The 15,517-nt window shown below is 46.0% G+C and overlaps 1 protein-coding gene across 1 annotated transcript in view; it reads right to left on the bottom strand.

Moving 5' to 3' along the window:
* LOC134536646 (PCI domain-containing protein 2) overlaps window positions 1-13,343 on the bottom strand; it is a 50,227-nt gene extending 36,884 nt beyond the window's left edge. Inside the window, exon 1 of the mRNA XM_063376455.1 lies at window positions 13,187-13,343. Within this exon, the coding sequence (XP_063232525.1) occupies window positions 13,187-13,222 (36 nt within the window). The 5' untranslated portion in view covers window positions 13,223-13,343. The remainder of the gene's footprint in view (window positions 1-13,186) is intronic.
* Window positions 13,344-15,517: the final 2,174 nt, after the last annotated feature.

Raw genomic sequence — 15,517 nt, 5'->3', positions numbered from 1 at the left:
CACACACACCCACCCCCACACACACACACCCACCCTCACACACACCCCCCCCCAAACACACACCCCCACACACACACACCCACCCCCACCCCCACACACTCACACACACCCACCCCCACACACACACACACACCCACACACATACACACACACACCCCCCCCACACATACACACACACACACCCACCCCCACACACAGGGTTGGCACGTTTAAAACAAAATGTTTAAAACAATATGTTCAAAACTGTTTAAAACAATACACTCTGAATAAAACAAGTTTAAAACACAATGTTTAAAACATTCTGTTCTAAACATGTTTTTTTATATGTATTTTAAAAATGTTTTATTTCTTACGAAAACAAAAACTGCTTATTTGACATTTTCATCGCAAGCATCACTGTCTCATTGTAAGTCACCAATTGTGATAAATATCCAGGGTGCCAGTTCCACTAAGTTCATCTAACCTAATTAAAATTTGCTTTTGTTAGTTAAGTGCACGGAAAACAGTTACAAGTTTGGCAGCCTTCTCTGTTCCTAGCCGGTTCCTTACAGTACTATGCACAAACCCGAATGTGGAGAAAAGACGTTCAATACCAGCTGACGAAGCTACTGCACTGTGTAACTGATGTGCCAGGTGCAGAGTTGCATGATGAGTACTTTTCTCCAAAGCCATCCACCATACTAGAGGTTTAATCTCTTTTAGTGTTACAGGACTGAATAAGTATTATCTTTGAAAGATTTGTGCAATGGGAGTGCATGACTTGATGTAAGCTTTTGGACATACGCCATTGCTAAGCACAAGTATGTCTGTAGAAGAAAACTACAAATAACACAAATGACAAAACACAAATAAAGCAAAAAATTTCTGTTGTCAGGCTATAAACACCACACAATAATCCACAACAGGAATTTGGTCACACCTGTGTTTTCGTACCATGTGCGTCTCTGCCTGAGGACGGGAGCAGATTGCAGTTCCCGAAACGTCGCTTGTTTCTGTTTTAGAAAACTGTCATTTTTGTTTCGTCTTTTCGTTTCGTCGTGTTTTTGTCTCATTTTGACTGTTGTGCGGAATTTTTTTGGGTTCAATATTTTTGTGCTGTCATCATTTGTGGGTTTTTTTCCCCGTTCTTTTTTGAAAAAAACTATTGTATTTGTTTCGTCTTTTCGTTTTGCTGTGTTTTTGTCTCGTTTCAACTGTTGTGCTGAATGTTTTTATTTCAGTATTTTTGTGCTGTCATCATTTGTGGTTTTTTTTTCGTTCTGTTAGTCCATTTTTCTTTGTTTCGCTGACCATATTCCTGTTGTGGAGTATTGTGTGGTGTTTATATCCTGACAACAGCAATTTATTGCTTTATTTGTTTTTTTGTCATTTTTTTTTTTTTGTAGTTTTCTTTTACAGACGTACTTCTGCTTAGCAATGGCGTAAGTCCAAAAGCTTACATAAAGTCAGGACTGAATAAGTACTCCTTGAAAGGTGAACTTTTTGCCTTGTACTTAATAATATCCGGAATGGCTACAGTCAGGGAAAACCGGGAAATGCCAGGGAATTCCATATTCAAAAATGTGTAGCAATATACCTTACACCTGATGGGACTTCTGCTGAAACCATATGTGCAAAACATATTGTGGTGGTTTTGATTAAAATTAATATTAAAAACAAAACAAAAATTTAACTTAAAAAAAACTCTTTAAAACATGACAAACTGTTTAAAACAAAAAAAAACAGTTTAAAACAATAAAAAACATGTTTTTTGATTTTTTTTTTTTTTAAAAAACTGTTTTTTTCCCAACCCTGCCCACACACATACACACACACCCACCCACCCCCACACACACACCTCCCACCCACACACACACACAGATTTCTACCCCTTTGGTTGGATTTTTCCCATTAACGAACTCAACTGAGAGTTCCCATTACTCTATTTTAGAAATCAGTTTGAAGTGATTTGTGAAAAAATACAGCATTTAAATATCTATAAAATTGTTTATAAGGTCTATTAAATTGAGGACAGGGAGTAACTAAACTAGAGAAGTACCTAGTTAATAATAGCAATGAGAGTAACTGATTTCTACAATAAGCAATAAACTGTTAGTTTCGGAACGAGGTCCTTGTCTTACTGATAGGCATTATAGATGGGGCAAATACCAAACATCTTTCAGTTACTTTAAAATAGTGTTAGCTACATTAAAAATAGTTTAAAATTAGTGTAGACGGTTGGTTAGGTTATCTACATTAAAATTGCAAAAAAAAAAAATAAGAGCAATTGGTTGCATTAATTAAGCTATATTTTTAGTTGGCAATTCCTCACCAATCGTTGAAATTATTATACAGTATTGTTAATGTCGCTAATGTAACCGACCGTTCACACAATTTTCAAGTATTTTAAATGTTGCTAACCTTACACCTGATGGGACTTCTGCTGAAACCATATGTGCAAAACATATTGTGGTGGTTTTGATTAAAATTAATATTAAAAACAAAACAAAAATTAAACTTAAAAAAAACTCTTTAAAACATGACAAACTGTTTAAAACAAAAAAAACCAGTTTAAAACAATAAAAAACATGTTTTTTGATTTTTTTTTTAAAAAAACTGTTTTTTTCCCAACCCTGCCCACACACATACACACACACCCACCCCCCACACACACACACACACCCACCCACCCCCACACACACACCCACACACACACCCCCCACCCACACACACACACACACACAGATTTCTACCCCTTTGGTTGGATTTTTCCCATTAACGAACTCAACTGAGAGTTCCCATTACTCTATTTTAGAAATCAGTTTGAAGTGATTTGTGAAAAAATACAGCATTTAAATATCTATAAAATTGTTTATAAGGTCTATTAAATTGAGGACAGGGAGTAACTAAACTAGAGAAGTACCTAGTTAATAATAGCAATGAGAGTAACTGATTTCTACAATAAGCAATAAACTGTTAGTTTCGGAACGAGGTCCTTGTCTTACTGATAGGCATTATAGATGGGGCAAATACCAAACATCTTTCAGTTACTTTAAAATAGTGTTAGCTACATTAAAAATAGTTTAAAAATAGTGTAGATGGTTGGTTAGGTTATCTACATTAAAATTGCAAAAAAAAAAAAAATAAGAGCAATTGGTTGCATTAATTAAGCTATATTTTTAGTTGGCAATTCCTCACCAATCGTTGAAATTATTATACAGTATTGTTAATGTCGCTAATGTAACCGACCGTTCACACAATTTTCAAGTATTTTAAATGTTGCTAACCTAACCTAATCAACCAGCCACAAAATTATAAAATATTTTTCAATGTAGTTAACCTAACCGACCATTCTCACAATCTCACAGTACTTGTAATATGTAACCTAACCTCACCAAATGTAAAAACTGTATAAAAAAAACTCTTAAAGAATGATATTAAATCATGTCAGAAAGTAAAAAAGAAAGAAATTAAATTAGAAAAATGGCACCCATTCATAAAAGCCCAGTTAATAAAATACACACTCATAGGCTAATACTGCAGTGCAGTTCTTACAGTTCGGTCTCAATCAACATAATCTTTTCACCTACAAAACACAGTACTTATTCTACTTAACAGTTTAATTCCATGTAATTCAACCAGACTAGCTCCAATTGTACATTTCGATAAGCATTTACACAAGCCTAGTATAAATATTAATTAGAGTTTGCTCTAAGTTTAAATCTTGCTTGATACACTGTTATTACTAAAAGAATGATTTGTTTTCAGCCAATAAGAAGCTCTGAATGTCGTTTTACATCATCATTTACTAATTTTATTTAATAAATAAGTAAATATATTGACCATATTGTGGTAAACATTATTTTATTTTGTTCACACAATAGAATTAGCTATAAACATTTAATTTAAAAAGGAAAAATTTTCTTTCTGCATTTAATTTTACAGTTCCTTTGGTATTAGGTATGAATTTTAATCCGTTAATATAAATTTTTTTTCCTAATAATCACACACTACCAACTACAGCAACATTAATTACTTGGAAGATAACTCAATCAAAATAAACACAGGAATGGGGTTAATGTTATATATTTTTTTTTTGTGGTAGTCCGGCCGCTGTGGTCATTTCACATTGTGAAAATGTCTAGCGCTATAAACTAATAAAGTGTTTATACTATGTTTAATGCTGCTGGGTTTTTACAGGAAAATCATAGTAACTAAGTAATTAGACTAACTCAAAATAGTATGATCCTGTATAAATAAAAAAAAATACAATAAAAAAATAATTATATCAGGTCTTGTGAAATTTTATTTTTGTATTCCACTAGTGATCATACTTCATTTTTATATCACAAGTTTTTCTTAAGTTTGAGGATCTGTCGACGTAATAAATTAACATAGTGAGCATCATGTACCACAGGATCAATGTATACAGCATCATGCCATCAAGGTTTGCCATCAAGGTTTGCCATCAAGGTTAAGGGATTAACTTGGATACGTAGTACGGAACTTTTACCTAATGCTATTATCAAAATTTATCCTTTGATTAAGGAAGAGTTTGGCACATCCTCCTAAGGTCCATTTAACAATAACAAGGAAAAGGAGATGGATCATGTAAACGAGACGAACCTCACGGAACAAAGGTTCTACAATAGAACACAGACGGAGATGATCACGTAGGTATATGCTCTGTAATTCTGAGCTCTTCCGTTTGACGTCGACCCAGAGGCCACCCTAGCTCCTACAGGCCGTTATGGCGCGTCACCGCCTTCTTCTGTGCGCGGGCGTGTGCGGGAGCCAGTGGTGCCACCTTCAATAAATCAGTGTCCCTCCGACGTAGTTTTTTTTATGTATATTTTCTTTTCTTTCAGCAGGACATAATTTTTATTGTAAAAACTATAATATCATCCATCATGTATAATTTAAATTAGAAGGGTAAATAACATGTATTTTAATATGCACGGGGTGAACAAGTCGCGGGTTCCCGTCCACGAGGACGTCAGATGCTGCACGAGACGCGCGCGGGGAGGGGGTCGGCGCGAGCAGAGGAGGCAGTCGCGTCTGGAGAACCGCGGAGGAGTGACGTGTCGGCCGCGAGCTCTCGCCAAGACGAGTGAAACGGGTGAGCATAGAGGCCTCCGGGCTTAACGTCAGTGACGCGGGGAATAGATCAGCAACAGTCTTCGAGTCGTGTCAGGCAGTTCGAAACTATGGAGATTAGTATGTAAACTATTGCCAAGGGGTCGCCTTATTGTAAATAGTTTAGTTTTCTTTTTATTAGTGTTTCATAATTTTTTCCTTTCCTCTTGTATGTATATATATATATATATCTTTATTCGCTTGTATAGTCATGCATTGCCTAGGATAAAATAGTACCATTGTGTCATGGACGAGACCTCGCCATTTTAATGGGACATTTCAGAAACTGTGTCCGCAGGTAGTGCTTGCCTGAATTCGCTATAGGACAGGAAATCAAAGCCCTGCCGGTTTGGGACAAACGCCATCGGTTAGCGCCGCGACGCCGGCGCCTACTACTTCCCATAGGCGGCCGTGTAAGGGGAAATTCTCGTGTAGTCAGGCCTCACCTAAGAACGGTCGTAGGCGGGAACTGCGATAGCCCCGTGCCAGTGCAAATAGTGGCCAATAAAAAGAGTGAGTGCCACGAAACCCTATGTAGTTTCATTATTAGCAGGCTAGATCCTCTTAACTGCCACGCGGCCCGAAACCCACCCCCAACTGAGCTAGCCCAAGAACCTACACAACCAATAAGGGGATCAGCCCGCTCGACGACAAGTGGCCCCCAACTAGGTGGCAACGCATTCTCAAACTTTCAAATTTTCAAAACTTTCAATTTTTTTTAAAAACTTTCAAACTTTCGAAATTTTGTCTCAAAGGGCGTAATTTGGCAAAGTGCGGGTTGCCAAGAACACGGACAAAGTGGGCGGAAAGGACATCACGGACATTATATGGACTGGAGTAGCGTGCGACGTAGCGCGAGTTGCGTCACGCGAACGGCGCGGGAGCTGCCTGGCGCGGCGGAGCGGCGGAAGCAGGCGGAAGGAGCGGCGCGGGAAAGAGATAAGGAGACGCATCCACGCCGGGATCAGGTTCACGCGGGAGAGAGATAAGGCGGCGCGACCCACGCCGGGCTCGAATTCGCGCGGTATCGCGCTGCGGCTTATCGCGCGCCGAGAGGCGAGTTCGCCGACCGAGCCGAGAAGGATCGGATAACCAAGTGAAGCCGGGTGACGACCGGAAAAATGGAGGGACCGGATGAGACAAAGGCGAGGGTGATGGACACGTGTGTGGGGTGTGGACTTCCGTTCAGGGGGAGACACGGACAGGACCTTTCGTGCGAATGCCCATGGGGACTAGCGGACGTGAAGAGTAGCGGGGAGAGTAATGACAGACAATCGGGGAGTCATTTACCGGGTCACCGCGACGAGGGCGTTAGAGAGCCCATAGGTCATGGTCATCCGAGTATAGTGATGCGAGTGGTCGAGGTGGCTAGCCCATTACCGGAGTTTGCGGGAGAACCGCACGAAGATCCGAGTGCGTTTGTAGCCGCGTGTGTGGACAGGCTTAGGGGAGTGCCACGAAGGGACTGGGTGACGAGAGTGTGTGGCCAGTTACGGGGCCGGGCGGCGAAATGGTGGACGGACACGGGGGACTATCTATCCGAGTGGGGAGAATTCGAGCGAGCACTAGAGAGGCGGTTCAACGGACCACTGGCACGAGCCGAGTGTCAGCGACAACTTTACAGTGTACCACAGGCCGCAGGGGAGAGCGCCGAATCATTTATCTATAGGAAGGTGCGGTTGCACCGGCGAGTGGGGCCGGAGAGAACAGTGAGCGAGGTCATGCCCGTAATATGCGAACAGTTGTTGCCGTCGCTACGCCCTTTTCTGCGACGGGCCGTGGACCTAGAGGTATCCGAGTTCGTGGAGCTGGCCCGGGAGACTGAAATGGACTTGGCAGCAAGTAGGAGGGAACTCTGGGCAAGAGAGTCACGACGGGAGCCTAGGATGACACCAGTGATGTCACAAGAGACTGTGACACCCGAGGACGCAATGACATTGGTCCGATACAAGGGCGGGGCCACACCACAAGGGCAGAGGACGACAGGGGGACCCACACGGGAGACCAGAACACGGTCAGAGGAGCGGAGTACGAATCAGCGGACGAGTGACAACCGTCCACCCAGGTGTCAGTATTGCCGCAGCCCGGAGTATCACTGGCACGCGGAGTGTCCAACCAAGGCGGAGTTGTGGAGGAAGATGGAAAGGGAAGGACGCCATCCGGGAAACGGACAATAGGGGGCAGGGACAGAGTCGGCCACTGCCTCCTAGATACGAACCCGGACAACATGACAGAAAAGACCTCACCGAGCCCGAGGACGAGTCAGCCCAACGACGCCCGCCATGACACCAGCCACAGGGACGAGAGGAACACAGGGACGTCGCCCGCCAAAAGTGACAGCCCCACTGGGCAGCTCGGAAGAGACACGAGGGACCACGGGAACCGCAGCATGGACGCCACAGCAGACGGGGGAGCCAGTAGCAGTCCAACAGCAGGGGACAGGTCACCACCAGAGGAGCAGGGGGCTCCTCCAGCACAGCTGGGACAGCTGGGCACGGACCAGGCGGCGCTGCTCCGGGTGCCAGTGCTCCTGAACGGCCGTCCCGTCCACGCGTTGGTGGACACGGCGGCGACCCACTCTTTTGTCTCCGCCCACCTGGTGCCGGACGAGGACTTGGAGCCACACGAGGACGAGGTGCAACTGGCAACGGAGGGGACAAGCGCGTCCACGTCTGGACGCGCACAGGTAACCATCGGTGTTCGTGACTTATTCAGTCGGACTAGCGCCCTGGTGATGCGTGGACTGCGGGAGGAGTTGATCCTGGGCCTGCCTTGGCTGGTCCAGGAGGACGCCGCCATTGACATCAAGGACAGTAAGTTGCACGTGGGCCGTCAGGGGCGCCGAACGCTGTACGGCGTGGGCCGGGCGGGCCCTGTTCCTCCCTCACCACAGATCCAGCTGGCAGACCTCACTCATGACGTGCCACCAAATTACACAGGGTTGTTCGAGGGCGTGTTGTCGCAGCAACCGTTAGTGTTCGCGGCCACAGACATGCTGCGGCGGACAACGGTGACGGAACATGCCATCCCTACAAAGCCACACAGTCCCATATACGTAAAGCCGCGGGAGTTTGGACTCAAAGACCGTCAGGTAGTGCAGGAACAGATAACCGAAATGCTCCAGAACGGAGTAATAGAAGCTAGTGAATCTCCGTACAATAGCCAAATCGTCATGGCTAAGAAGAAGGACGGGACCTTGAGGTTCTGTGTGAACTTCAAACCCGTGAACTCTGTCACCATACCCGCCCCACCACCACTGATAAACATTGCAGACGCGTTGGCAGGCTTGGGGGACGCCCGTATATTTACGTCACTTGATCTAAGGTCCGGGTATTGGCAAGTCCCCGTCAGGCAGGAAGACCGTCCTAAGACCGCGTTTACGGCCCCGGACGGACGCAGGTTTCAGTTCCGAGCCATGCCGTTCGGGCTGATGGACGCCCCCTCGACATTCCAGGCCATGATGGTCCGCGTCCTGGATGGGTTCGTGGGCGACTTCGTCACGGCCTATCTGGACGACGTGATCGTCTGGTCACGGACGTGGGAGGACCATGCGCATCACCTGGCATTGGTCCTCGAACGGCTGGCCAGACACGGGCTGACCTGCGCCCCGCACAAGTGCCATATCGGGGCAACGGAGATCAGATTCCTGGGGCATGTCGTCAGTGAGAAGGGGTGCCGCCCTCTCCCGGAGCACCTGGACCTGATCGCGTCCAAGGCGGCTCCACAGACGAGAAAACAGCTGCAAAGACTCATGGGGCTCCTGAACTGGCTGCGGTCCTTCATACCGGACTTCGCAGCGGTGACGGCCCCCATGACGGACTTGCTATCCCCCAAAACAAAATACAGGTGGACCGCGGAGGCCGACCGCGCCCTGGCTACTGTCAAGCGCTTGTTCAAGGACAGTCACACCCTCGCACGGCTGGTGCCGGGCGAACCCCTGTACCTACAAACGGACGCGAGTCAAGTAGGTATGGGGGCCGTGTTGTACCAGGTCGGACCCAATGGCGAGCGACGCGTGATGGAGTATTCCAGTGCCAAATTCGGGCCGGCCGCCCGGAACTACGATGTGAATGAACAGGAGTGCTTGGCAGTGGTGTGGGCTGTCAAGCGGTACCAACACCATCTGGAAGGGCGGGAGTTTACTCTTAGGACGGACAATCAGTGTTTAAAATGGTTGAACTCGATGCAAGGGAGGAAGAGTAAATTTACCCGGTGGGCTGTGACCCTCCAAAACTTTGCATTCACAGTGGAACACGTGCCAGGGAGGACTAACCAACTTGCCGATGAATTGTCACGACATCCTAACCCAGAGGACATCTTTGAGGACGAGGGCACGTGGGACGATCTGCTTCCTCCGTCAGGGCGCGCACCCGTCACGGGAGACCAGATGGGGCCCGCGGCATTGTACGCGGTAACACAGGAGGAACCAGTCACTGAACCCGAGGCAGTGGACACTCTCTCCCAGCTGATTAGCGCCGTGCAGCGGGTTCAGCGGGGGGACGACGTCTCGAAGGCCGCCGTGGAGGCGTGCGGGAACCAGGTGGTACCGGATCAGCGCTGCGTGGACGGGGTCCTGCAGACGCGGGTGCCGGGAGGTGGGGATGCTTGGCGAACTCACGCCCCGAAGGGGGCCCGCGCGGCCATACTGGGTTATTTCCATGACCACCAGCTAGCAGGCCACCCCGGGGCCGAACAAACCGCGGAGGCAATCAGGGTCTCCTTCCACTGGCCCGGCATGGGACACGATGTCCGGGAATACGTCCGACGCTGCCACACTTGCCAGCAGCGCAAGGCCCGGAGGACAGACGGCGAGGAGCAACAGCGACCTCGCCGCCCGCAACACCCATTCCACACACTAGCTCTAGATATCATGGGGCCCTATCCCCGCAGCAGCAAAGGCAAGCGCTTCCTTGTAGTACTAACAGACCTGTTTACCAGATGGGTCGAGGCCTATCCGGTCTCCAACGTCCGGTCGGGAACGTTGATAGCGCTGATCGACGGAGAGGTAGCCCCTCGCTTCGGGTACCCAGCGGTGCTCCTATCGGACAACGGATGTCAGTTCACGGGAGCCCGCTGGAAACAGGCCTGCAGAAGGTGGGGGGTGAGCCACCACACGACGTCGACGTATCACCCGAGGGCCAACCCAACCGAGAGACGGAACCAAGAGATAAAGGCTCAGCTCCGTCTCCGGTTGGGAGAGGACCATTCAAAATGGGATACCCATTTGCCGAACCTCTTATACTGTCTGAGGCGTCGTACGAGTGCCGCCACGGGCTACTCGCCGGCAGAGCTGGTCATGGGGCGGAACCTGGCGCTGCCAGGAGAATGCCGGGTAGAGGCGGCAGCCACAGAAGCCGGATGGGGCGAATGTCTCAATACCGAGCTGACCAGAATGCAGGAGAGGGCTAGGCGGAGACAGGAGGCCTATCTACAGCAGACGACACCACAGTCCACTAGACCCCCCCCTACTCTGAACCCCGGGGACCAAGTGTACGTCCGACAGCATCCTCTGTCGTCAAGGGCAAAGAACTTTTGTGCAGGTCTAGCCCCGAAATGGGCGGGCCCCAGGACCGTTCTGCGACAGGCGGGGGCCACATCGTACTTAATACGTACACCAAGCGGGAGGCCCGCAAAAATTCACAGAGACCAACTGCGCCTAGCCGCGGGGGAGAGACAAGCTCCAAGGGACACGGACAGGGGAGAGGGGTCTGCCTCTACACCAGTCACCGACGCAAACCAAGCCAGCCGTGACATGGACGGAAGGTGGGACGAGGACATGGCGGGACAGAAAGAACAAGGAGACGTGACAGAGACGCGACCGGCAGCCGACACAGGGGCAGCCATGAAAGGAACGGAGACAGGAGGGGCAGAAGAGAGCGTAATGGAACCAGCCAGGACATTTGGGGAACCAGACGAAACGACCGCCGACACAAACGTGATCCAGTTCATCACGGAACCGGACACGGACGGGGAGGACGAGGAGGGGAAAGACCCAGACACCCCTCTCTGGCCCCTCAATACGAGTCTGGCGGACTCGTCGTTCATTATGACCGTCACCGAACCAGACTCAGATACAGAACGGGGGGACACAGAGGGGATGGAGGAAGAACTGATGGGGGTCCTGACAGGTGAACCAGGATCTTCGGGGTGGTCTGCCATCCCAACCACGAGGATGGGGGGAAAGGGCAGGACATTAGACCCCAACTGTTCGCTCAGCCCCTCAATTTCCAGAAGCGAATCTGGGGAAAACTCCCGACCTAGGAGGATACGGCGGGTACCCACCTACTTACGGGAATTTCAGTGCAATAACCTACCAAAGGCAAGCCACCACACTAACACAGGATCCCGACTCAGTGTCATGAGTTTACTGCCACCCTTCGCGAGACACCCGCACACGATACACACCAGAGGCCAAGACACTTCCTACCCTCTCGTTTCTACGATCAACGAGTGCAACGGCAGATGCGATTAAGAGACGTTGACGCGCATAATGGCCTTGTGGGAGGGGGGGGCATTTGACGTCGACCCAGAGGCCACCCTAGCTCCTACAGGCCGTTATGGCGCGTCACCGCCTTCTTCTGTGCGCGGGCGTGTGCGGGAGCCAGTGGTGCCACCTTCAATAAATCAGTGTCCCTCCGACGTAGTTTTTTTTATGTATATTTTCTTTTCTTTCAGCAGGACATAATTTTTATTGTAAAAACTATAATATCATCCATCATGTATAATTTAAATTAGAAGGGTAAATAACATGTATTTTAATATGCACGGGGTGAACAAGTCGCGGGTTCCCGTCCACGAGGACGTCAGATGCTGCACGAGACGCGCGCGGGGAGGGGGTCGGCGCGAGCAGAGGAGGCAGTCGCGTCTGGAGAACCGCGGAGGAGTGACGTGTCGGCCGCGAGCTCTCGCCAAGACGAGTGAAACGGGTGAGCATAGAGGCCTCCGGGCTTAACGTCAGTGACGCGGGGAATAGATCAGCAACAGTCTTCGAGTCGTGTCAGGCAGTTCGAAACTATGGAGATTAGTATGTAAACTATTGCCAAGGGGTCGCCTTATTGTAAATAGTTTAGTTTTCTTTTTATTAGTGTTTCATAATTTTTTCCTTTCCTCTTGTATGTATATATATATATATATCTTTATTCGCTTGTATAGTCATGCATTGCCTAGGATAAAATAGTACCATTGTGTCATGGACGAGACCTCGCCATTTTAATGGGACATTTCAGAAACTGTGTCCGCAGGTAGTGCTTGCCTGAATTCGCTATAGGACAGGAAATCAAAGCCCTGCCGGTTTGGGACAAACGCCATCGGTTAGCGCCGCGACGCCGGCGCCTACTACTTCCCATAGGCGGCCGTGTAAGGGGAAATTCTCGTGTAGTCAGGCCTCACCTAAGAACGGTCGTAGGCGGGAACTGCGATAGCCCCGTGCCAGTGCAAATAGTGGCCAATAAAAAGAGTGAGTGCCACGAAACCCTATGTAGTTTCATTATTAGCAGGCTAGATCCTCTTAACTGCCACGCGGCCCGAAACCCACCCCCAACTGAGCTAGCCCAAGAACCTACACAACCAATAAGGGGATCAGCCCGCTCGACGACACGTTTACGTTGCTGCGTGCGACCAATAGAAACCAAGTACTTATCCTCTGTGGCAGCCATGTTTCTTTACCTATGTTCTACATAAATATGTTAAAAATGGTTTCAAGTACAGAAAGACCTAGTGTTGTATTATTACTTTGAGGTTTATTATTATATAAGTAATTTCTGTCCGGGCTATAAATTCGAAGCATAATATTTTTAAAATTATATTAATTTTTCGTAACCTTGAAATGCAATCTCATTGGTTGCCGTTTGTTACGTTTCCAGGCGTTGTGGAGGGACAAGAAACGCGATAGTGAAGATTTCCGGGAGATCATCTCCGTTCCCGCACCCTTATAGAACAGAACAGCCCTAAACACCAGCAAAGCATTCACACTAGCAAGTAAAAACATTTTAAGACCAACACGGCGCCGGCAACAGCAATACGAACAATAGTAATACGTTAAGAACCAACAAATAAAAATATTTTAACTTACGTGTTGCAAATAATGATTTATACTATTATACACCATTGTTGCAACAGTTACAAATATTTGTCATTACTTATATTGTTTATTTCTAGCGCTTCAGAAAAACATGTGGCATTCATTTTTTTTTTTCAATACAACGATCACCATTTTAGCATGCGGCCAGAACCCATAATAAAGTTTTTCCGTAACCCAGGCTGAATTTATAATTAAAATTTTAATAATTAATTAACAGCTTTACGACAACGAAAAGCAATCATTTATTAACACACTTCTAAACTTTTCTATTAATTACAATAACTTATTTTACATTTTCACCCATGCATTACCTACCAAGTTATAGGCACAAGCCAGCAAAAATTACAATTTATGAAATGATTTAAGTTAAAAAAAATTGGTGTTAAAAGTATAATTAAAAAAATAGATTAACAAATTATACCTAGTGTTTTTAGGACGAAACGATTTTAATGGTTTTAGGTAGAAGAAAACGGTGCTGACTCCGGTCGCACAGGCAGTTATGCCTCATCAAAGCCTAACCAGGGTGTGCACAACGAACACGCCCGTGTGTGTAGTATGGTCTTGTGTGTCGAACGGCCACGCCATCCAAATTACGATAGCTACGCGACTATCGACTTCAACGCATGTTTCACTCTGTTGGGTATGACTATTCTTCCACCTGAATGTAATAGTCACAGTGTGTGAAAGACATGTAATAACGATTTTATAATGCTGTAATCACAATTTAATTCTGTAAGTTTTGTTCACGCACTCTTGGCCTGATTCGTTTCCCGTGCTTCGTGCAATTTCCACGTGAAAGTTACCCCAGGCAGCGTGCATCTCCCAGGGACAACACAGTTGTTCACTCGGCACCAAGGCCTATTGATTCTGGTACCACAGACTCCCTGGGTGATTAAGGTGAAGACACAAGTATTTTCAAAGAGTCGCCATCGCCAGGTGGCCGGAGACAGTGGCGCGTTGGTATTTGGGCCTTAATTCACTGAATTAAACTCACAGATGTGAAGAAGCTGTGTTTATTCTGACCATACATCCTGTACATTGTACTGAAACATGTTATTTGTTTTGACAGATTATTATTTATTTTGATTTATTTATTTTGTTTGCTCTATGTCTAATGTTATTTATTTTCAGAAACGGTAATTTATTTTTATGTGTATCTATGATAAAGTGACTCTATGGATTTTTCCGGACTATTTAAAAATAGGTATTGTTGGACCCCTCTAAGGACTAAATGAACTTTAAAACGGTAAACGGGAAAATTAACGCCGTTATTTTGTAATGTAAATTATTATTTTAATAATTTTTTATTTAAATTTTACGTGAAATTTTGTAATCCGCGCTATTGTTGCGTGCGGATTTCACGTTTTATTAAGGAAATTATGTAACTGATTTTGGTTTTCGGCCAATCACAGGCCGCCATTTGAAAGTTAATTTTACTGGCTTAATTTAAGAAGTTAGTAGCTAAAGAGAGTTCTATAATGGCCAGCTAAGAGAGCTGTAACTTCATGACGTCGGCGATAATAAATCCTACGAATTAGCTATTTAGCAGTATGCATCCCGGATAGAGGATGAAAATTATGTATCTTTAGGGAGTCAAGATACTAAATTAGGATTTATCTAAAAAGATAAATAACATAGGAGTGTAAAACGTGAGTAAATAAAAGTGCCAAGAATTTGTTTCCTCCACTTATGCACTCGCCACGTAACTCCCGTTTCCCGTCACATCGCCGTCAGAAACCAATATAAACATTGATTTTTTGAAGTAACTTGACATTGTCTACGATTTTAATAATATTCTGATACAAATTTAACGATTTTACACACTATTTCACCGACTCAGAGGTCCGACAGATTGAGAGACTCTGAGCTCTACCGACGACATTGCAAACCTTACTAGCCGAGGTAAATTTAAATAAGATCCCTAAAAACATATATTAAAACTGTGTAGTTTCGACGAACCAGAATAAAGACTTTTGTTAAAACTTAAATGTGCGCACCATAACTCCTGGTAATTGAAATTTATTTGTGATATATGATGCCAAGTACCAGTTAGGTTTTTGAATATAATTAGTAATTAAACAAATATTATTAATAAGGGTAAACGTTGAATCCATTTTTCATTTGCAATAAATAATTACATATTTTATTTGAGAGTGTTGTGTTATGTTGTTTATAGTTTCATTTACCCTAGTGTATATCTATGTATGTTTGTACCTATTTAATTAACACCTAACTGTGGCCTACTTAATATCAGCACTTACCATCGGAGAGCCACATAAGTAATATCAATTTTTCTACACAGTTTAACACAGCCCAACGTGT

This window comes from Bacillus rossius, chromosome 1 (genome assembly GCF_032445375.1).
Source record: "Bacillus rossius redtenbacheri isolate Brsri chromosome 1, Brsri_v3, whole genome shotgun sequence".
NCBI classification, from domain to species: Eukaryota; Metazoa; Arthropoda; class Insecta; order Phasmatodea; family Bacillidae; genus Bacillus; species Bacillus rossius.
The sequence above is the reverse complement of the archived record's forward strand: the minus strand, read 5'-3'. Positions and strand labels throughout refer to the sequence as shown.